This window comes from Rana temporaria, chromosome 4 (genome assembly GCF_905171775.1).
Source record: "Rana temporaria chromosome 4, aRanTem1.1, whole genome shotgun sequence".
Lineage (NCBI taxonomy): Eukaryota > Metazoa > Chordata > Amphibia > Anura > Ranidae > Rana > Rana temporaria.
This window is the reverse complement of record NC_053492.1, coordinates 152499843-152522068: the sequence shown is the minus strand read 5'-3', so window position 1 is coordinate 152522068 and position 22226 is coordinate 152499843. Positions and strand designations below refer to the sequence as shown.

Here is a 22226-nt window from a genome sequence, read left to right as displayed (position 1 = left end):
AAAGAATTTTCACAAATGTAAAAAATTATTCAATTTAAAGGATCACTAAAGGAAAAAATTTGTTTTGCTGAAATGACTGTTTACAGGGTATAGAGACATAAAAGTTAACTGATTCATTTTAAAAATGATTAAAAATTGATTAAATTATATCATATAATGTGCCTCTAGCTTCACTTTCGGTTTTAAACTGGTTTCATGTTTATGTGAAGTAAAGAGACCCACAGAACAAAAACAAACAAATCCAGGGAAGTGTTTTGTTTTTAAAATTAATCTGATTGGTTCTGAGGAGTTTTAGACACACAGCTTAGACCACAGTGAGAAGCTCCCATGAGTTTTTTCATAAGGAGCCAGACAAGCAGGAAGTGTGGAGATCACAGCAGAATTACAGCCACTTCAAAGCAAAAACGAACAATGAGGACATGAAACCAGTACTGCAGTAAGGTAAAGGAAGCTATTTAGCTAAAAAAAAATCCTTTAGTGATCCTTTAAAGCCAAATTTCCCCCCCAAAAAGTCAGAGAAAACTGCTTAATTTATATATTCTCAAGTGCTGTATTTCTCATCTTACTGGGCCTCTTCATGGTTGAATGACAATCAGCTTTACAATTTTTTCACTTTTTTATTTTTTTCCTTAGTTTAATAACGCTGGTAAAATAGTTTTAAAAAGGTGTTCTTTGTGGCAGCTTGCTTAAAAGCCTCAGCCCACATGACAGGAAAAAATGTTTTCTGTGAAGAGTGGTAAAATTTTCAAATTTATTAATGAAAATGTAGAGGCAGAGAGGCTATTAATAATAAACGAGTACAGAAAATTGGGGTAGGGGTCATACACGTTTCAAAGATTGCTGAAAGCGTTGGTTCTAAAAAGTTGTAAGCACTTTGCAAAACTGACGTCTGGCTGCAGGCAAGTCAGACTCAAATAATACATTATAAAATGAATAGTATTCACATCCATTGTATTTTTTATCTACTTATTCTGAATTCCATTTTCATTTGATGCAATTAGAAAGAATTTGTCCTAAGCAAAGTGCTCTGGAAAAAAGTTAATTACCGGTAAATACTAAGTGATGATTTATTTTTATGGTCAGTAAGTGAGTGCCTATTATTTTTCTTTGTTGTCAGTGACAACCTACAATTTGTTTTTATGATCTTTATGATCAGTGAGTGCCTAATATTTAAATTTATGGTCAGCAAGTGACTACTTACTGTAGGGCACATTGTTGTCTCTATACCTAGCAAAAGGATTATTTTGGTAATGGTTTGCATACACTACTACTTTCTGAAACAGGAAAGATAGACACCTACTAGAAGGAACATTTTAGGTAAAAGTCCCACTCCATATTTATAAAGCAGTATATGCGCCAAACATTCAAGGCGGGTACATTTTGTTACATGTGTTTTAAATAACAGTAATGGGTTCACCCTTTGTAAATGTATGATTGTCATATTTCCATATTTGCAGTGAGGGTTTTAATCTAAGAGGGGATTAGAGATTTTCTATAACTTAGGACTCATGCACATAGGATGTTTTAAAAACACCAGCACTACAGCAGCGCTAAAAAAGCATTTATTTTTTTTGCGTATAGCTGCATTTTTACATTAGCCTTATTACGCGTTTTCCCGCGTTTCTGCATGTTTTTCCAATTTTTTTGGCGTTAGCTTTTTTGGGCGCTTTTTCATTAAAAAAACTCTTTTTATAATGTAAAAAAGCCTAAAGCCATCAAACGTGGCTTGACGCGTTTAGCCGCGTTAAGCCTTGTTTAAACACGTTCTTTGGAGTTTTTTCAGCTTGTTTTTACTGCTCCTGGAAGCACAGGCTGACTTTTTTTTTCTACTGCCCTTAACCTGCCTGGCGGTGTTCCCGAGACTGACTCGGGGTTTGATTTTCCTGCTACGATCGGTAACCCCGAGTCAGTCTCGGGCTTGCCTCGCTAGATCCACAGGCACTTTTTACTTACCTTGTCCCTGGATCCAGCGATGCCACCGCGCTGTGTGAGCGAGCGGGACCTCGCTCGATTCACATAGTGCCTCCGTGTGACGCCGATCTCCGTTCCCTGCGACGTTACGACGCACGGGGACGGAGAACGGCGCCAAATTCAAAAACGTAAACAAACACCTTACATACAGTATACTGTAATCTTATAGATTACAGTACTGTATGTAAAAAAACACACCCCCCCTGTCCCTAGTGGTCTGTCCTGTGTCATGCATGTCATTTTATATAATAAAAACGTTTCTTTCTCCCTGCAAACTGTAGATTGTCCATAGCAACCAAAAGTGTCCCTTTATGTCAAAAATAGTTTTAGATCAGCTAAAAAACAGCGATAATAAATTATAATCACTTGCAGAATTGTGCGATAGCGATTTGTGGGGAAATTCGTCATAAAAAAAAAAATAATGACAGCAACAATTCTGCAACTGAGCAAATTTCAGTGATTTTAATTTGATTACATTATTGAATAATTTTTATTATAATTATATTATTATTTGTTATAATTATTTATAATTATTTATTATATTATAATTTATAATTTTGTTTTTAAAAAAATGTCATACCCGGGATGCCTATTAGAATCTTGTTTGGTCAGATTTAAGTGAGTTATTTCTAAAAATGACAGACCTACAATATAAAACGCCAAATTTCCTTGCAAATAATAGTACCGCTTTCAGCATGTTTTTTCTGAAAGAATCATACCGCCAGGGAGGTTAAACACTTATGCCTGCAAATGCCTATGACCGTTTGTGTGCATGGACACAAGCTCATGGAGGGGCTTTTAGAGGCAGTTAAAAAAATGTCAAATGCCCCTAACAGCAGCTGTAAAAATGTCCTGTGTTCATGAGCCCTTACAGTTGTGTCTTTGGGACAAAATGTGAAAGGTTACACAGACAGAAAAAAAAAAACACTAACATGAGTTTTAACCATTAGCTATTTTCAAAATGATTATTTGGGTATTTGGATAATGATTTGCATATACCACGGCTTTCTGAGATAATAAAGACTGACTTTTTTTAGCGCTCCAATTATTAGAAAAAGATGCACTCCTAACTAATGATTATATTTCCATCGTTGTACCAACAGTGATCCCCATAACTAAAAAATGTATTAAAAAGCTTAAAGCGGAGTTCCACCCACTTTTGAAAGGTGGTCTTAAACTGAAGACCACCCCTCCACCCCTAGTTTTTGAATATTTCAATTTTATTTATTTTTTTTTTTTCTAAAGTACCGTTTTCTGAAGTACTATGTGTACTTCCATTCCATCCGGGCCGCGGTGCAGGACATCATGTCCTCTTGTGCCGCGAGCCACCCCCCCCCGCCATCTTCTAGGACCTGTGTTTCCCAGAAGACAAGCTGGCTGTTTTACAAAGTGCCTCGCGCATGCGCAGTAGGAAACCGGCAGTGAAGCCGCAAGGCTCCACTGCCGGTTTCCCTTAGTTAGAATGGCGGCATCTGCACCCAATCTGATGGACGGATCGGCCTCGGCCTTGGGGAGGCCAATATCGCGGGCTCCCTGGACAGGTAATTTTCCTTATTAAAAGTCAGAAGCTACAGTGTTTATAGCCGCCTCACTTCTTCTTCCCCGCTGAGAGGACGGGCTATGTGGGTTCCGATAGGTCGGGGAATGGGCCGTGAGGGGAACGGGCGATTACCGCAATGCAAGTCAGTGGGACTGGGGGGGGGCGAGGAGGGTGTCCTGTGTATGTTGGAAACTATGGAAACACGCATGCGTTTGCACCTTAGCCTGGCTATGTGTGTCCATAGACACACACACCAAAGGTAAATCACTCCCCAGTTCCTTCCTCGTATAAGTTTGACTGTCTCCTGTAAGACCAGGAAGAGAAGAGAGCACTGCTGCAGCTGGGACAGCATTGGAGTGCTCAGAGGAGTCAGGTAAGTGTGGGTAGAACATGTACTGGGAATTTTTGTACTTTAAATGCATTAAGGTGGAAAAACATTTTGACATTAGAACCACTTTAAACAAAGGTGCAGCACACCTCTGCATCTTTGTTGCTCTTAGGACTCAAATGTCATCATGTTTCTGAAGCTAGAAAATACAGTAAAATCTTGCTTTGCAAGCATAATTCGTTCCAGAAACATGCTTGTAATCCAAAGCACTTGTATGTTTTTTACAGGGTATAAAAGAGAAGAGAGGCACCTCTAAATATAGCTATAAGTTGCTAAATGTTGTACCTTCATTAAATGTAACCATATTGCTACACTTAGAGGCTCCTCTCTTCTTTTTTATACTCAGTTGTGACATGACGCTACTCTTATATCAAGACATCGCTTGTATATCAAGGCAAGCTTTATTAAAACATTTTGCTTGTCTTGCAAAACACTCTCAAACCAAGTTACTCTCAAACCAAGGTTTTACTGTATAAGCAAATATCTGACCGGTTTATGGGCTAGATGTAGCATTGTGCGGTAGGCAGAGAACACACAGGGCCTGATTCCCAAAAGAGATACGCAGGCGGAACTGCTGTTCAGTCTGTGCCTAACTTTGGAAACGATCCTCAAAAGGCTTTTTCCAAAGTTAGGCAGAAAATCTGACATGTGTAAGACACTTACACGGTCAGATCTTAGGATGCAGTACCGCATCCGCCGCTGGGGGCATTTCTCATTGAAATGCAGCTTTGAGTATGCAAATGAGGACTTAAGCAGATCCACAACGCTTTTCAGCACTGTGATTTCTGCATAGGTTCCGATTTGCTTGCGCAAAACTAGGGCTGGTTTTACAATGTGGAAAATTAGTCACACCTTGTAAAGGCCCATTCAAGCGACGGCATTTGGTATGCATTCTTGAGGGAGAACTCCACGGCAATTTGTAAATTCAAAACCGGCATGGGTCCCCCCCCCAGGAGCATACCAGGCCCTTAGGTCTGGTATGGGTTGTAAGGAGACCCCCCCTACACCAAAAATTCGACGTAGGGGGTCCCCCTACAATCCATACCAGACCCGTATCCAAAGCACGCTACCCGCCCGGTCAGGAAAGGGAGTGGGGACGAGCGAGCGCCCCCCCCCCCCTCCTGAGCCGTGCCAGGCCGCATGCCCTCAACATGGGGGGGTTGGGTGCTCTGGGGCAGGGGGGCGCACTGCGGGCCCCCCCACCCCAGAGCACCCTGTCCCCATGTTGATGAGGACAGGACCTCTTCCCGACAACCCTTGCCGTTGGTTGTCGAGGTCTGTGGGCGGGGGCTTATCGGAATCTGGGAGTCCCCTCAAATAAGGGGGCCCCCAGATACCGGCCCCCCACCCTAAGTGAATGGATATGGGGTACATCGTACCCCTACCCATTCACCTGGAGGCAAAAAGTAAAAGTTATTAAACACACAACACAAGGGTTTTTAAAATAATGTATTAGTCTGCTCCGGAGGCCCCCCCTGTCTTCTTTATTAGCTCTATTACCAGGGGGGCTTCTTCTTCCACTCTCCGGGGGTCTTCTCCGCTCTCCGGGGGGGGCTTCTTCTTCCGCTCTCCGGGGGGGTCTTCTCCGCTCTCCGGGGGTCTTCTTCTATCTTCGTCGCTCTCCGCTGTTGACTCGGCGCACCCCGGTTCTTCTGCAGCTGTCCGGTGCCTTCTTCTATAGCGCTGGCTGCCTGCTATCTTCGTGTGTTAGCTCAATTACTAACAGGCAGCCAGCGCGGTCTTCTGTGACGTCAGGTTCTTCTTCTCCCTTCTTCCGATGTTGACACGTCGCCTCTTCTCACTGCAATGATGGAAGCGCGCCTTGCATCCCATTTATATAGGCATCACCGTCCCATCATGCTCCGGTAGGTACCCACGTGGTGGGTGCCTACCCACGTGTACCCACCACGTGGGTACCTACCGGAGCATGATGGGACGGTGATGCCTATATAAATGGGATGCAAGGCGCGCTTCCATCATTGCAGTGAGAAGAGGCGACGTGTCAACATCGGAAGAAGGGAGAAGAAGAACCTGACGTCACAGAAGACCGCGCTGGCTGCCTGTTAGTAATTGAGCTAACACACGAAGATAGCAGGCAGCCAGCGCTGAAGAAGAAGGCACCGGACAGCTGCAGAAGAACCGGGGTGCGCCGAGTCAACAGCGGAGAGCGGCGAAGATAGAAGAAGACCCCCGGAGAGCGGAGAAGACCCCCGGAGAGCGGAGAAGACCCTCCCGGAGAGCGGAAGAAGAAGCCCCCCCCCCTGGAGAGCGGAGAAGACCCCCGGAGAGTGGAAGAAGCCCCCCCTGGTATTAGAGCTAATAAAGAAGACAGGGGGGCCTCCGGAGCAGACTAATACATTATTTTAAAAACCCTTGTGTTGTGTGTTTAATAACTTTTACTTTTTGCCTCCAGGTGAATGGGTAGGGGTACGATGTACCCCATATCCATTCACTTAGGGTGGGGGGCCGGTATCTGGGGGCCCCCTTATTTGAGGGGACTCCCAGATTCCGATAAGCCCCCGCCCGCAGACCCCGACAACCAACGGCAAGGGTTGTCGGGAAGAGGTCCTGTGCTCATCAACATGGGGACAGGGTGCTCTGGGGTGGGGGGGCCCGCAGTGCGCCCCCCTGCCCCAGAGCACCCAACCCCCCCATGTTGAGGGCATGCGGCCTGGCACGGCTCAGGAGGGGGGGGCGCTCGCTCGTCCCCACTCCCTTTCCTGACCGGCCGGGTAGCGTGCTTTGGATATGGGTCTGGTATGGATTGTAGGGGGACCCCCTACGTCGATTTTTCGGCGTAGGGGGGGTCTCCTTACAACCCATACCAGACCTAAGGGCCTGGTATGCTCCTGGGGGGGGAACCCATGCCGTTTTTTTCTTTGAAAATTGGCATGGAGTTTTCCCTCTCAGGAATGCATGCCGAGCGACGCTGACAATTTTTCTTTTTTGTTTTTGTTTTCCCGGTGCTTTTTTTTTTTTCACCCGTCGCAACTTTAGTGTCCCGTCGCAATCCACAAAGCCCGCCGTAAATTACGTTCGCGCGCTGCACGTCGGGAAAATTACGTCACACGCATGCGCAGTACGGCCGGCGCGGGAGCGCGCCTCATTTAAATTTTAAACGCCCCCCGGAGAGGAGGACCGCCTTGCGACGGAGTCACTTAAGTTACACGGCGTGTAATTTCTAGGTAAGTGCTTTGTGGATCAGGCACATAGGTAGAAATTTTAAGTCAGTGTAACTTAACTGCTGAAAGTTAAGTTAGGCAGCTTTTTTGGGAATCAGGCCCTCAGAGTGCAAATTTGGCAATAGCAATATATTGTAGAAAAGTTCAGCAAGTACAAACAGGCCCACTGGGGGAGCGCACCTGTCTGGAGCCACGTACAACTGTGACAGCAATGGAGCCATGGAATGAAGAATGGAAGATGCTGACAGAATCTGTCACGAGAAGAGGAATGCAGCCTGGCCTGTTAACATCAGGCTTCCTGTCAGTCCGTCGGATTTACAAACACTGGGGTAGATTCACGTAGGGGCGCGCAATGATACGGTGGCGCAGTGTATCGTATTTACGCTACACCGTCGTAACTTACAGGAGCAAGTGCTGTATTTACAAAGCACTTGCTCCGTAAGTCGCGGCAGCGTAGCGTAAATGGGGCCGGCGTAAGCGCGCGTAATTCAAATGTGGAAGGGGGCGTGTTTTATGTAAATGTATGATGACCTGACGTGATTGACGTTTTTTACGGACGGCACATGCGCCATTCGTATACATATCCCAGTGTGCATTGCTTCCAAGTACGGCGCAACGACATATTGGTTTCGATGTGAACGTAAATTACGTCCAGCCCTATTCGCGAACGACTAACGCAAACGACGCAAACAATTCAAATTTCGAAGCGGGAACGACGTCCATACTTAACATTGGCTGTGACACCTAATAGCAGGAGCAACGTTACGACGAAAACGACTTACGCAAACAACGTAAAAAACTACCGCCGGGCGCACGTACGTTTGTGAATCGGCGTATCTAGGAAATTAGCATATTCTACGCCGACAACAACGGAAGCGCCCCTAGCGGCCAGCGTCAGAATGCACCCTAAGATACGACGGCGTAAGAGACTTATGCCAGTCGTATCTTAGGCAAATGTCGGCGTATCTAGCTTTCTGAATGCAGAAAGTAGATACGCCGGCGCAGATTTGAATTTACGTGGCGTATCTATGGATACGCCGGTGTAAATTCTATCTGAATCTACCCCACTGTATTTAAGCATATAAGCTCCATTTTGTGTTGAAAATAACTGTGAAATCTAAAACTCCGATGGGTTGATCAAGGATATGGGAGGTTTCTGCCAGGAGAGGGGATGTTTGTGCTGGGGGGGGGGGTAGAGGATTAGTGCTGGGCGGGATTTGGGTAGGGAGGAAAAATTTGTGTTGGGAAAGGTAATTTATAGGGGGTTGTGCTAGGAGGAGGGATTTGTGGGAATTTGTCCTAAGAGGAAGATTAAAGAAAGAAGATTTGTGCTGGGAGGTGAGATGGAGGGGGGGATTTGAGCTACTAGGAGGAATTGGGCGGTTTTGTGCTGGCATGGGGGATTTGGGGGGAGATTTGTGCTAGGATATAAAGTTTGAGAAGAAAGAGGATGTGTGCTAGGAAGATTTTTTTGGGGGGTTTAGGGAGATTTGTGCCATACCCGAGAGCCTGAGTCTTAAATAGGCTCAGCATGACCCAAGATAGCCCCTAAATTCACATCGGATAGTGGCTCCCCTTTTACCAAGGTGAGGAAACAAGTACCCCTCAACGTCCTCCACCACTGAATTACTGCTCTGGTTGAGCGCTACATGCAGTGGGGAATACAGACTGCATCTGCCTACAGGTTGCAATGGTCAGTTTTCCTTTAGAATCATGTTTAAGAAGAAGCAACACAGCTATTTACAGTTTGGATGGTAGCACATACCTTCAATGTTTAGGAAGTGAAATTTAAACAGAACAGAAGTGGTGATTTTCACTTTCTCTTTGAGATCCTTTACATGCAAAAACTTGTCCTTATAAAATAAATGATTTGCCCAGTGCATGCCCCAAGTTACCCATTATTTTCTATGGCCCTACGGTTTTGATCTGCTGGCATAGGGAGACTGTATGCACAGTTGACAGTTTTCCTTTAGGAGCACTCTCCTTCGCCATGTTGCTAAAGACTTGATATACTTGAAAGTTTGTCCTTGGCAACATGGTAGAGAACAATGATTCAAGGGTCAAGTTCGCTTAAAATAAAACAGTTTTTACCATATGTAGATGCATAAATACCCAATATATGCATCTTTATCTCATTCCTGCTCCAGTTTTAAAAATTCAGAATGAACATTTGTGCTTGCTCGAGCATCCTATGCTGGGGTGTAATTACAGATCATGAGATGCCATACACTACTGGGCACCAGAGCTCTGGGACCAAGTTGTCAAAGAAGGGGGTGGTGGTGTCAGTTCATGAATTTAGCTTTTTAAGCCTTATTTTGCAGCTAACTGCTCTCTCTTCAGTAGCTCACTGGTCTTTTTCACAATCTATGATCTAAGAGCCTCAGCGTTAATTTTAAACCCCCCCCCCCCACCCTTTCCTTTGCTGGAGCAAGTAAGTGCTGAAAGAGGTGATAAAGTACAAAGTAAGAAAAAAAAAAAGAGTTGAATTGGCAATAATACTTCCCTTCACAATATTTTACAATTATAACATAATTGTTATTAATCCTGCACACAATTACTCTATAAGGCCCCTTTCACACTGGGGCAGGAGGTGCGGTGGCGCCTCGGGGCGGTTTTATTCCCACTAGCGGCCGATAAAGAGTTAAAACAGCCCGCAATGCGCCTCTGCAGAGACACATTGCCAGTGGTATAGCCGCGGTGTCCCATTGATTTCAATGGGCTAGCACACTGCACCGCTTTCACACTGGAGCTAGCACACCTCTGGCTTTCACACTGGAGAGACAGCAGCGGCTGTTTAGGGTCGGGTTGCAGGTGCTATTTGAGCCTGCAAACTGCTCCAGTATGAAAGGGGTCTAACAATAAAATGAAATTTCTAGCTTGTCAGTGTTACCCGAGGAGACACTCTGAGTTTTTTTTATGTAGCAACTGGTTACTTTAGGTACCGGTGCTATTTAAATTTAGAGGCAGATCAGAGTGTAGTTACACTCTGATCCAAATTGCTATGTGCAGAACAGGGTCTCTGTCTTGGCTTGGCTGTGCTGTGGGCTTATTCTGTTGTGCTGGGGGTGTTTTTCCCACCCCTGTGCAGTAGGTGGCAGCAGTGGAGTCAAGGTTTGGGTGCTCCTCCCCAGCAGCCAATCAGGAGGGTTTTGGCCTCGCTGTGCATGCTGGGGGAGGGTATTTATGGTGCAGACGCCATTGGTTCTGGGTTCTCCTTCGTCCAGTGTCGCACCCACCTTTAGGGTGGCCACATCACGGTGCCTACCTGGCCGGGGCGTGCGTGCTACGCGGTGTTCCTGGTTCCGACGCTACGTTGGCCTGGAACATTTGAGCAGCGACGGGGACCCAGTGAGCGACCTTTGAGGATCCCAAACGGTATTGCTGTTCGGTGGGGAGTACGTCTGAGGAGCGCTATTGAGAGGCTGTCGGTCCAAAAGGGCCTCAACAAACCACCGGGGATCAAGGTATCCGGACACTGAAGGATTGATCACCTGTCAGTCGGTACCTGGGCGACAAGTTGAAGGAGACCCAGGCGTAATTCACCTAAGGAGGATCTCCTCCGAAATTACAATCGGAGAGGGCCTGTGGCAGAGGTGTCTCTCTGACGTTCACCAAGGAGGGTCTGAGGCAGAGACTTTTCCTCAAGTTCAAGTTCACTAAGGAGGGTCTGTGGCAGGGACTTTATCCTACAAATGTTCGAGTGATACTCCGGCTGCCAGGTCAGTAAGAGAGGCCTGTCGGGGTGCGCTAATCCCACTCCGGCGGGAGTGGTGCAGAGAGGTGTTATGCCTGGGAGCAGGACTGTTTTCCTAACATTATGCCTGGATTTGCTATTCTCCTTTCTTCCTTTAACTTTACTTTCCTCACCACAAGTTTATTGTTTTTACCTGGCTGGGTAATAAAGAGCACAGCAAAGAGCACCTGTTGCGGACATTCCTTTACTTCTACTAAATGCATCATGCACCCCTAGGAATTTGGAAGAGCCACGAGGTAAATGTGCCACCCAAAACAACCAGCAGCTCCTCCGGGGGTAGTGCTACATTTACAACCTGAAGAAGACTGTGTTAGGTATATAGGGTTAATTTCAGTGCTGGCTGGGGTGATCAGAAGCTCTGAGGGAAAAAATATAAACACTGCTAAAACAACTAACTAGATTCTCTTTAAAGCGGAACTCCATCCAAAAGGGTAAGTTCCGCTATAATCCCCACCCTCCTCCCGTCGTCCTCTTTCAAGAATGGCGCTTTTAGGGAGGGACTTGATTTTGACAGGTACCCGCTACCATGTCTGCTCTGACTGCCTAGGCGATCCTCCCTCCTCGCAGACACATCACAGGTCTGAGAAGACTGTGGGAACCATCCGCATTGCGTAATGCAGACCACAGTTAAGATTCTGGTGGCGGGAACCCGAAGGCTAGTGAAGAACTACCCCTGGTGAGGACAGCGCTGGATTCCGGGATAGGTGAGGGGCTGTTATTAAAAGTCAGCAGCTACAGTTTTTGTAGTTGTTACCTTACACAGGAAACTTGAGCTCCCAAACCCTGCTCAACAGAAGTCAATCGTTTGATAGACTTCTGTTGAAGGGACATGCTGGAAAACTTTAGCTGATCAGTGGCTGCAGCCATTGATTAGTGTATCCTGACAGCTGATCAGTGTATTCTGGTAAAAGGTTTTTTCACTCAGTCTGCTGGCTGAACAAAAGGAAAAAAATCTACCCATCTATGGCCAACTTTATTGCACAGCCTGCAAAGAGGATCTGTGACTAGTGACAACAACTCCTGTACATCTGATATCAGTGTACTGATCGGATATGTCACAGGGGGTAACGTAACCTCTGCAATTCTTAATAATACAGTAATTCTATGTTTCATTTACCTTAAGAGCCCCCTTAATGGGACCCCCTTTCACTCCCAGGCCCTGCTGTTACACCACTGTTTCTATAATTTAATATTTGCGAAAATGCAGTAATGCTGAGCTTGTTAACAGTTAATGCACTGATAAATGTGTCCCATAAGTGAAAATTGTGTCCTAGTTTCTAAAGGACATAATAGCTAAAAGCTATTCCAGATGAACTGTCACATTGATTGAGAGAAAGTAAAAGAAAACAATGGGGTGACATAATACCAATGTTTGCAGCCATAGTCCAAAGTGAATTCAAGTATATATGATTCATTTGAAATACAAGGACTTAGGAGCAACAGTGCCTGCATACAGATGAAAGTTTCTCCTGTGACTCTTTATCAAAATGAAACGATTGGAACAGGCTGCAGGCTGATCAAGAAATTACACTTGCACAAAGCCCAGACACATTGGGATTTGCAGGTAATAGCCAGACATTTATGTTAGCTGGTTTTACAAAGGGACCTGTTTCTGCAGAACAATAATTTTCTGGGAAAAGATTGCTGCAAATGAAGATATCTATATAGGTATAATTTAATGAGTCAATAGATGAATGGAAGGATTCGAAGAAAAAGCTGCTCTAGGCAACAAGTCAAATCAATAACCAACTAACGCATATAAGGACTTATTTCTTCTGTGATAAAGTCAGGAGTGCAACATATTATGATGAACATTGGGTAACAGTTTAATGTACGTTTTTTTTTGTTCAAATTTAAGCATGTGTCAATTTCCAGCATCTACAAAATGACTCTTCATAGAGCTTTGGCGGTTTTGTGGAAGCAATTTCCAGCAGCTACAAAAACACTCTTCATGGTGCTTTCGGCAATTTTGTAGAAGCAATTTTCAGCAGCTACAAAATCACTGGTTAAAGCGCTTTTTTTTACTTAAAAAACTTATATGTACAACAAAAATAGCAAAGTCCTGCTCCGCTCAGGTAGCAGAAATTGTGCTCAATTTATAAATATACAATTTATTAAAGCCAAACTGCAGCAGATATAAGACCAACAATTACGTGCAAACATCTTGAAAAATATTGTTAAACCCCCCCCCCCCCTATTGCTAGCTTAATATAGCTTAATATGTAAGCAATGTTTTTGCAAAGAGCAAACCCGATCCTCCTCTTCTCAGGTTACCCGCCTCCACCCTGACCCGTGCCCCCAATAGAAATCTGCTTGCTATGGGGGCACTGGTGCGTGCTTGCTCCCGAGCCTTTGCTCTATGCGTCCAGTGGGAGCCAATGGCACCTAATGCTGTTTCAGCCAATGAGGAGAAAGAAACCCAGGACAGCCGAGTTGTCTGTCCACATCGCTGATTCGAGTGGGGGCTCAGGTGAGTATTGGGGGGGGGGCTGTGGGTGGAGCAGCACACAGAAGGCTTTTTACCTTCATGCACGACCATTTTTCTCGGCAGGAACAAAAACAAAGTTTTTCCCGACGCGATTCCTCTCCTGCCCTCCTGCACGACTTGCATACAAACGTTCATGCAAAAAAAGTCTGACCAAAGCGCTGTGACTTACAACACGTACAACGGGACTAAAAAGCAGAAGTTCCTTTGCTGATCCTCGTGTTAGTAAAAGTTTGGTGAGAGGCGATTTGTGCTTTTCAGTCTGTTACAGCGTGACGAATGTGCTATCTCCATTCTGAACGCTAGTTTTACCAGAACGAGCGCTCCCGTCTCATACTTGATTCTGAGCATGCGTGTTTTTTTCCCCTCGGAAAAGCATACACACAACCGTTTTTCGCAACAAGACAAAAAGTGACGGGAAACATGACGAGAAAAAAGAGAGCTGGTTTCAATTTTTTTGCAGGCAGTTTTTTAGTCGAGAAAACTGCTAGGGAGCATACACACGACCAGTTTTCACAACCAATATAAAAAACTGCAGTTTTCTCATTGTGAAAACCGTTCATGTGTACAAGGCATTTGTTTTATTGAGCTGTTTTTGAAATATGCTTAAAAAAAAATTGATGTATGCAGTGTTAAAGATCACATTTGCAGAGGTGACTTGATGCGGCAATGTGGCCTCACTTGTATTTGAAAATACAAAAACCTCTGTTTTTAACCTAATATGTTATAACATTTTATTTTGTTGGAGAGTTTGTTGGGAACTTATGATACATTAAGGCTGGGTTCACACCTATGCGAATTGAATGCATGTTTTCCTGCGTTCAATTCGCATAGCAGGAGAATGTGACTGGCTCTCTATGGAGCCGTTTCACATATCTCTGCAGCAGGTCCGGTGTGTGCCTTTTTTGGTGCGTTTCAGGTTTGAATTCAGCCCAAAATTCGGTGAATCAGCACGCACCGGATCCCCGCTGTGCGCCTTATGCAGCGACAGTGTGAACCCGGCCTTAGGGTGTGATTTTAGGAAACTTTTGCAGCATTCACACTATTGTGTTGTGGTAACATTATGTGCGTTGGGGTACCTGCGCTGCCATTCAGTTTGTGCACTGTGGTACACTGCTTTGTAAAAATACTGCTAGTACCTTTTTCTGTATGCTCTGGTGCTTTGGCGTCAATTAGCATGTGTGATGCAACACACCAAAGTGGACAGGTTATATTGGGCCCTTTAAGTAAAACCCCAATTTTGTTGAAGATATAAATACTTTTTCTGAACATTGCCAGCTTTTTAGCAAACTTTTTTAAATGGAGAGCTAATTGGGAGGGTCAATCTGCAATAACTGATCAACCTTAGCGTTCTAATAAGAAAACTATTGTATCCAGAGCACCCCACTACATATAGAGCCAATATGTATTTAAAGCTGAAAGGGCATCATAAATGTAGGTACAAAGCCTGATATTTTACAAAATCTCTGAGCAGGGATCTTGGAAATGCAGTAAGGCAATCATTGCAGTTGGAAAGGATATTTATTGGGCACTTTGTATACAGAGCATCATTAGCATGGTGGCAAGAAGATGAATATTGAAAATCATAGCTGGCTCCAGATTAAAATGGAAGGGTGATTTTAAATAATATTACATTACAAAGTGGTTTGTGCAGCTTCATATATGTTATAGTTTGTCTTAGTGAGTGTTTTCCTTTTCTCCACCCTGGGAAATCTAGCTATAAACCAAATAGCAAAACAGCATTTCATTTGTGTAAATCCAGGACACAATCGGAGAACAGTGTTATACCGAAACAATGATAGACTTCTACTGACTCCGGATATTTCTATTCTCTCCCGTGGACTTGGTGTTTGCAATGCATAACATATCCCTGCACAAATCCACATGCTGTGTTATAAAATGAAACATGAAGTCTGCAAAAATTATTTTGACATGATAACAATGTTTCTGGTCTCCTGTGTTGGTTTTTAAATGCATTTGATTTTACCCAGTCTGCTAGAACAACATTTTAAGCACATAAAGCAAGCTAACAAATACTAGCAATCGCATAAATTCAAAAGTGATTTTTTTTTTCCAACTATATCTCCCACAGCTATTGAATTATTAAATTTGCATAAAAACCTGTTAAAATGTTAACTTAATTGACATCTCAAATAAACACTTGCCCCTACAATGAAAGCTTCATTATGAAAGATATTAAAGCGGGGGTTCACCCTATATAAAAAAAAATTTTTATTTTTTTTCCTCTAGCATTAAATTCGGCATAGTAGCGCGAGCTACAGTATGCCTGTCTGTATTTTTTTATCCCCGTACTCACTGTGCAATTGTATATTGAAGATTCCAGGGAATGGGCGTTCCTATGGAGAGGGAAGGTGATTGACGGCCGGCACTGGCACGTCACGCTTCTCCGGAAATAGCCGAAATAGGCTTGGCTCTTCACGGCGCCTGCGCATAGCCTGTGCGCAGGCGCCGTGAAGAGCCGAGACCTACTCCGGCTGTCTTCGGGGAGCGTGACGTGCCAGAGCCGGCCGTCAATCATCCTCCCTCTCCATAGGCACGCCCATTCCCCGCGGGAGTCGGAATCTTCAATATACAATTGCACAGTGAGTACAGGGATAAAAAAATACAGACAGGCATACTGTAGCTCGCGCTACTATGCCGAATGTAATGCTAGACTGTTGTTAAGGAGGGTGAACCACCGCTTTAAGGAAAAATAACAGATGCAATTAAGAACATTAAATATCCAAAAAGTATAAGTAAACAAATCATTTTATTATTATTTTATTTGTGGTTATTTACCAGCTGAAGCTGATTGGAAAATTGCCCTTCCATACATTATGGTAAACCCTCTGCTCACCCTCTTCATCCTAATGCCTTGTACACACGACTGGTTTTCACGATGAGAAAAATTTAATTTTTTATATTGGTCGTGAAAACCGGTCGCGTGTATGCTCCCTAGCAGTTTTCTCGACGAAAAAACTGCCCGCAAAAAAATTGAAACCAGCTTTCTTTTTTCTTGTCATGTTTCACGTCAGTCTTTTTCTCGTCACGAAAAACGGTCGTGTCTATGCTTTTCCGTGGGGAAAAAAAACACGCATGCTCAGAATCAAGTATGCAGCCCAAAGGGTGGAGCCATTTGAAAGGAACTTCCCCTTTATAGTTCCGTCGTACGTGTTGTACGTCACCGCGCTTTGGTCGGAAGTTTTTTTGCATGTACGTGTGTATGCAAGTCAGGCTGGGGAGGAATCGCGTCGGGAAAAACATCGTTTTTTTCTTGCAGAGAAAAATGGACGTGTGTACGAGGCATTATACCTAAGCTTTGGCAAATCCTTGGGGGAGTCAGTAGGGGAGAAATTGGTACTATCGTGCTTGTGATAGCCAGGCAGCATAAGTGCTGGATTTTCTTTTGTTGAAAATGTCCATGAAACCTATTAAGAATAACATCACATTCTAATGAGGAGAGGAAAGAAGCCCTTTTACTACATGCATATCCATTTGAAAGATCATGTCAGCTTTCATTTGAATTCAGTTTGAGTGCCACATAGCAACTAAAAAAAGTAGCTAAGTAGAGCTGTACTATGCAATGATGTGGAAATCCTTTACCATTCTATATAAGGTATATAGTCTAAATAGGACAGCTATACTGAAAGCAGCTAAAACCTGAGCTGTTTCAACTATTATGTAAGTGCTGTTTCAGCCTTTAGCCTAAATGCTATTTGGAATTTGTATTTAGGAGGCATAGAGATATCATACCCTTGGTTACTAGTTTGGTAAAAAAAAAAAAGTAATGTACAGAAAAACAGAGCAGCAGAGTTTCATTTCTATAATATAGATTTACTCCCTTGGCTATTAATCATTTCTTCTGCAAATCATCCTTCAGGCAGAATAATGGACAGAGAATGAAATGTATGTCTGTACTGGGTAAGGGGAAAAATTTGACAGTTTGTACTATTCAACCATAGCATTCATAAACTTTAACATTTTTATACAACAGCAATCTGCTGCAATTATTCAAAACAGATAATTACAATTTTTCCCCTAAAATCTGTCATCTGAGGATATCTGGCTGGGTTAATGCCCAGGGCAAGTGAACAACTGCTTCAATTGTAGAGTGCTAGACATAAAAAAAATAACTTATTTTCTATACTGTAGTTATTCCTCCTATTAAACAATTCTAATTTCAGATAATAAATTATTTAGAAACATTGTTGACTGAATGTTCCTAAAATCGAAAAAATATTTTGGATGTCTCTACTCATGAACAGTTACCATGTTTAAACTTTTAGAGTCTGTAGCTGAGTGATTTTTGGTAAGCCAACTATTGATTGGTAGGTCATTTAACATTTAGTGTGCATAAAATGATTATAATTGACATCTTACTGGCATTCTGCTTAACAAATGTATTTTTCTGGTTATTAAAACAGATTTCTTTTTCAGCGCTCTGGAGGAGCATTGGCCATACCTTTATGTGCTTTCCAAGGGACAGTGTCACTTCATGCACCTACTGGTAAAACCCTTTCTTTGTCTACCTACGAAGTAAGCAGCGACGGTCAAAAGATTACTCCTACTTCAAAGAAGATAGAAGTGTACCGGTCAAAAAGTGTAGGCCATGAGCCAAGCAAGGAAGACTCACCCACACAATTTCCAGACACAAACGTGAAGATCCATCTAGAGGTTCTTGAGATATGCGACAATGAAGAAGCTATGGACACTGTATCAATTATCAGCAATATAAGCCAATCCTCAACTCAAGCTCGATCTCCTTCCCTGCGCTACTCCCGCAAGGAGAACCGCTTTGTGTCTTGTGACCTGGGAGAATCTGCTTCTTACTCCCTCTTCATTCCAACTAATAATCCAGACAGTGATATAAACATCTCTATTCCAGACACTGTGGAAGCTCACCGACAAAACAGTAAGCGGCAGCATGTGGAAAGAGAAAGCTATCAAGAGGAAATACAGCTGTTAAACAAAATCTACAGGAAAAGAGAAGCTTGTGAGGACAGTTGAAACATAACACATAAATAATATTAATGTTTCAATAGATCTTACTACGCCAGCTACAATTTTATCTATGTCAATACAAGTAAAGACATAACAAAATCTTTATTTTCCTTGTACAAGCTTTGAACTTACTTTTGTTCCAGTAGTAGAGCGTTCTAATGTCAGTTTTCATCATGTGTCCTCTATTATACCAGATAGAGTATACCAATATCAATACTGTTGTGACACCATATATTAGAGAAGCAACTCATCATTGGACAGTAGGATACATGACAACTGCCTCTGCTGCATGTGAGCCACAGTTGTACAGATTAAAAAAAATGAAAATTTAGGCAACTGCAAAAAAATGTTTATATTAATTGTATAAATGAAACAAACATTCAATAAATATTATATAAGGACTTAGTATTAAAACCAATTGATTGTATCCATACATTATTGAATTAATGTCCCTTTTGAAAAAAAGAAATTCCTCACACACAATATAATTGGTTTTACTTTCCAAAACATTCACGTAAATATGTAAAAATATATGTATAATATAGAGCAAACACTTACTCTACAGCAGTGGCGTAACTAGAACCTTCAGGGCCCCGATGCAAGAAACCATAAAGGGCCCCCCTGAACCCCCGGACAGGGCTCCTTTCTCCAAGCTTGTGGCGGAACAACAGGACCCGGTCGCTAGTGGGTGGTTGCATATAAAGGAACCGATTTCTCCATTCCCCCTGCTTCTCCTCCTCTCCCTCCTGCAGGCATTCAGCGGCTGCAGGAGGAAAATGGAGAGATTGGTTCCTCTATGCCAGTGTTTCTCAATATTTTTCCAGCCAGGGCACCCTTGAAGTATACTCTTAGGTCAGTGAAGGTGAACCTTGGCAACCCAGATGTTTTGGAACTACATTTCCCATGATGCTCAACTACACTGCAGAGTGCATGAGCATCATGGGAAATGTAGTTCCAAAACATCTGGGGTGCCAAGGTTTGCCATCACTGCCCTAGGTGAATGGGGCTGCAATGCAACCACCTTGCAACTGTGTGCATTGCAGCTTAGTGATGATGCATTTAAGGGGTTAAAACAGGCAGTCAGGAGGCAACACATTGCCTCTTTACCAGCTGTCAAATGCCTCTGAAAAGCGATCTGAGCATGAATTGCTTTTCAGTGGAAGAGCATTTTTTTGCTGGTACTATGAACAAGCAAAAAATAAATAAAAAATCGGTTCTGATTGTACACATACAGTATAGGGGGTCATGTAAACACACATACATACACATACACTGTTTAAATACATATATATAAATGCACATATGCACACATATATAAACCAGTGGTGGCTGGTGCTCAACATTTTTTTTTTTTGGGGGGGGGGGGGCGCGCAAGCAAACTGAAAAATTCTTTAAAAAAAAAAAAAAATTGCAGTCTCACTGTGCCCATCAAATGCAGCCACTGTGCCCATCAAATGCAGCCACTGTGCCATCAAACGCAGCCACTGTGCCATTAAACGCAGCCACTGTACCCATCAAATGCAGCCACTGTGCCCATCAAATGCAGCCACTGTGCCCATCAAATGCAGACACTGTGCTTATCAAATGTAGTCATTGTGCCCATCAAGTGCAACCACTGTGCCATCAAACGCAGCCACTGTGCCATCAAACGCAGCCACTGTGCCATCAAACGCAGCCAGGGGGTGGCTGGAGAGGGGGGGGGCGATGCCCTGCGCTCTTATGGACGCACCGCCACTAACACATACATGCACACTCACATACATACATGTTCACATGCACACACACATTCATACACATATGGCATGCACACTCGCATACATACATATGCACATGAACACACACATGCATGAACACACACACGCATGAACACACACACACACACACGAACACACACATGAACACACACACACATATGAACACACAAAATGGTCTATATTTTATGCTTTCCAATCTCCTACCTATAGTTTACACACAGGCTCCCTGTGTACCTTTTTGGAAACGGTCACACTAAGCAGAATGCATTGGACCATGGATGTACAGCCTTTTTTTTTTTTTTTTTTCTCTGCAAATAGTGGAACTTGGTAATGCTACTCTTTTTATATGGTGGTATGTTTTATTCCAGAAAAGGGAGCTTGATCCAGGAAATTTGGCCAGTTTCACTTGTCCTGGAAATGACTGCTTGTTTATGAAGTTACCAGGGGGCACATTTAACACTGGCAGCAGGTCTGGCTGGCTTCACAAACACTGCTGGGTTTGTAACTTGCATTGTTCTCGACAAGAAGTTGCTGCCTCTAACCATGCTATTCAACACATAAAGTGGAAGTTTTTATATAAAGGAAGTCATCACACACACATTAGATAAAAAAATGGCAGTCTTACCTTAGCAGCTCTTCCTGCCGGGTACTGCACTGTAGGGGGAGACAAAGAGCACTCACGGTGCTTTCACTTTGTAATGAATGTGACGAGCTCCCCGCACAGTGCCGATTACAGTTCGGCCTAGGATCTGGAGCTCGTATCAAAGCACTGTATACAGGGGGCCCTCGGGGGCACTTAAGTCACAGACATGAGTATTTAGATATAAAATAAAAAAGATTTATTAATACAATGTTTTACATAAATATATTTAACATGTACTAAAAACATTCATGGATGGATAGAAAAAGTACTATATATGCGCAAAATAGCTGCAACTAGTCTTCTTCATGCCACTCGTGTTTTATGGTTCAACTAGTTTCGCCCTATATGGGCTTCTTCAGGAACCCACGGTGGGCGGGTAATCTACATAAATAAAGAATTCATAATGAAATAACAACAAAGTCTCATAATAAGTACACCACGTGTAAGTAGCGAATACTATGATTCATTTCAAACTTTGAATATAACAAATAACCACATATTAATTGAAATTTTAGATTTCATTTTTATATTGTGTAGCAATGGATAGAATCTATGTGATTGGTGTGGACTAGGACATAACACATACCTCGGATGAGCAGGGCGGGAGACCGAAGAGAAGCGACCGTGGAAGCACAGTTCCCTGGATGGAATGATTCCGGCTAGCAGGATAAGCTGTGTTAAATCAGATAGGAACCAACGACAAGACAGGGTCCCATATGCAAGCCTGGTGAGAGAGAGAAATGGGCTGTACCTAAAGGGGAATAAAGGGTGGAGGGTAACGGGCAATGCGCAAACAGCGCCAGTATCAAAAGGCTAAGCACCATTACTTACTTGCTGGTGCTGGTTTTAATGTATCAGACACAGAGGAAAAAGGGTATGTGCATATATTATGTTCAAGCGCATAAGGAGCGTTGCCACTCTGGCTTAAGCCATGTTCTGATCTGTCAGTTCTGGGGAACAGAAAAGAAGGCAAAAATAAATAAATAAAAGTAAATATGTAAAAGGTTACATTTATAGCAAAGGGAAATCAACCAATATAAACCATATCATTTTCTCATATTAAAGTTAGTGCAATATACAATGCTATTTGTATGCATGTTCTTGAGCTGTTGCACAGGTCCTAGTTTAACTGTCTAGTGATTTACTGACATTAAATTATACAAGATGGAAATTCAAGCATTTTAGTCTTCATTGGCTGCATGCTTTTTTCAGGATAGTGAGTCTTTATGTACCATGCTAATCATCAATTGGAGGCTAAGTAAAAAAGAAATGCACATTTTTGCAGGTAAAAAAATTTGCATTTGTTTTTCCTGGAGCCTGCAGAACATTGCACTAGCTGTCTGCCAGACAATTACTGAAGAGCTAGAAGATCAATAACAAGGAGAGTGCTTGCCAGCACACTCAGGCCTCGTACACACGTCCGAGGAACTCGACGGGCAAAACTCATCGTTTTGCTCGTCGAGTTCTGTGTGAAGCCGCCGAGGATCTCGGCGAGCCAACTTTCCTCA

General features: G+C 43.3%; 1 protein-coding gene across 1 annotated transcript in view; it reads left to right on the top strand.

Moving 5' to 3' along the window:
• Positions 1 to 18739, top strand: part of GPR149 (G protein-coupled receptor 149) — an 88997-nt gene extending 70258 nt beyond the window's left edge. Inside the window, exon 4 of the mRNA XM_040349215.1 lies at positions 17758 to 18739. Coding sequence (XP_040205149.1) covers positions 17758 to 18327 — 570 coding nt within the window. The 3' untranslated portion in view covers positions 18328 to 18739. The remainder of the gene's footprint in view (positions 1 to 17757) is intronic.
• Positions 18740 to 22226: the final 3487 nt, after the last annotated feature.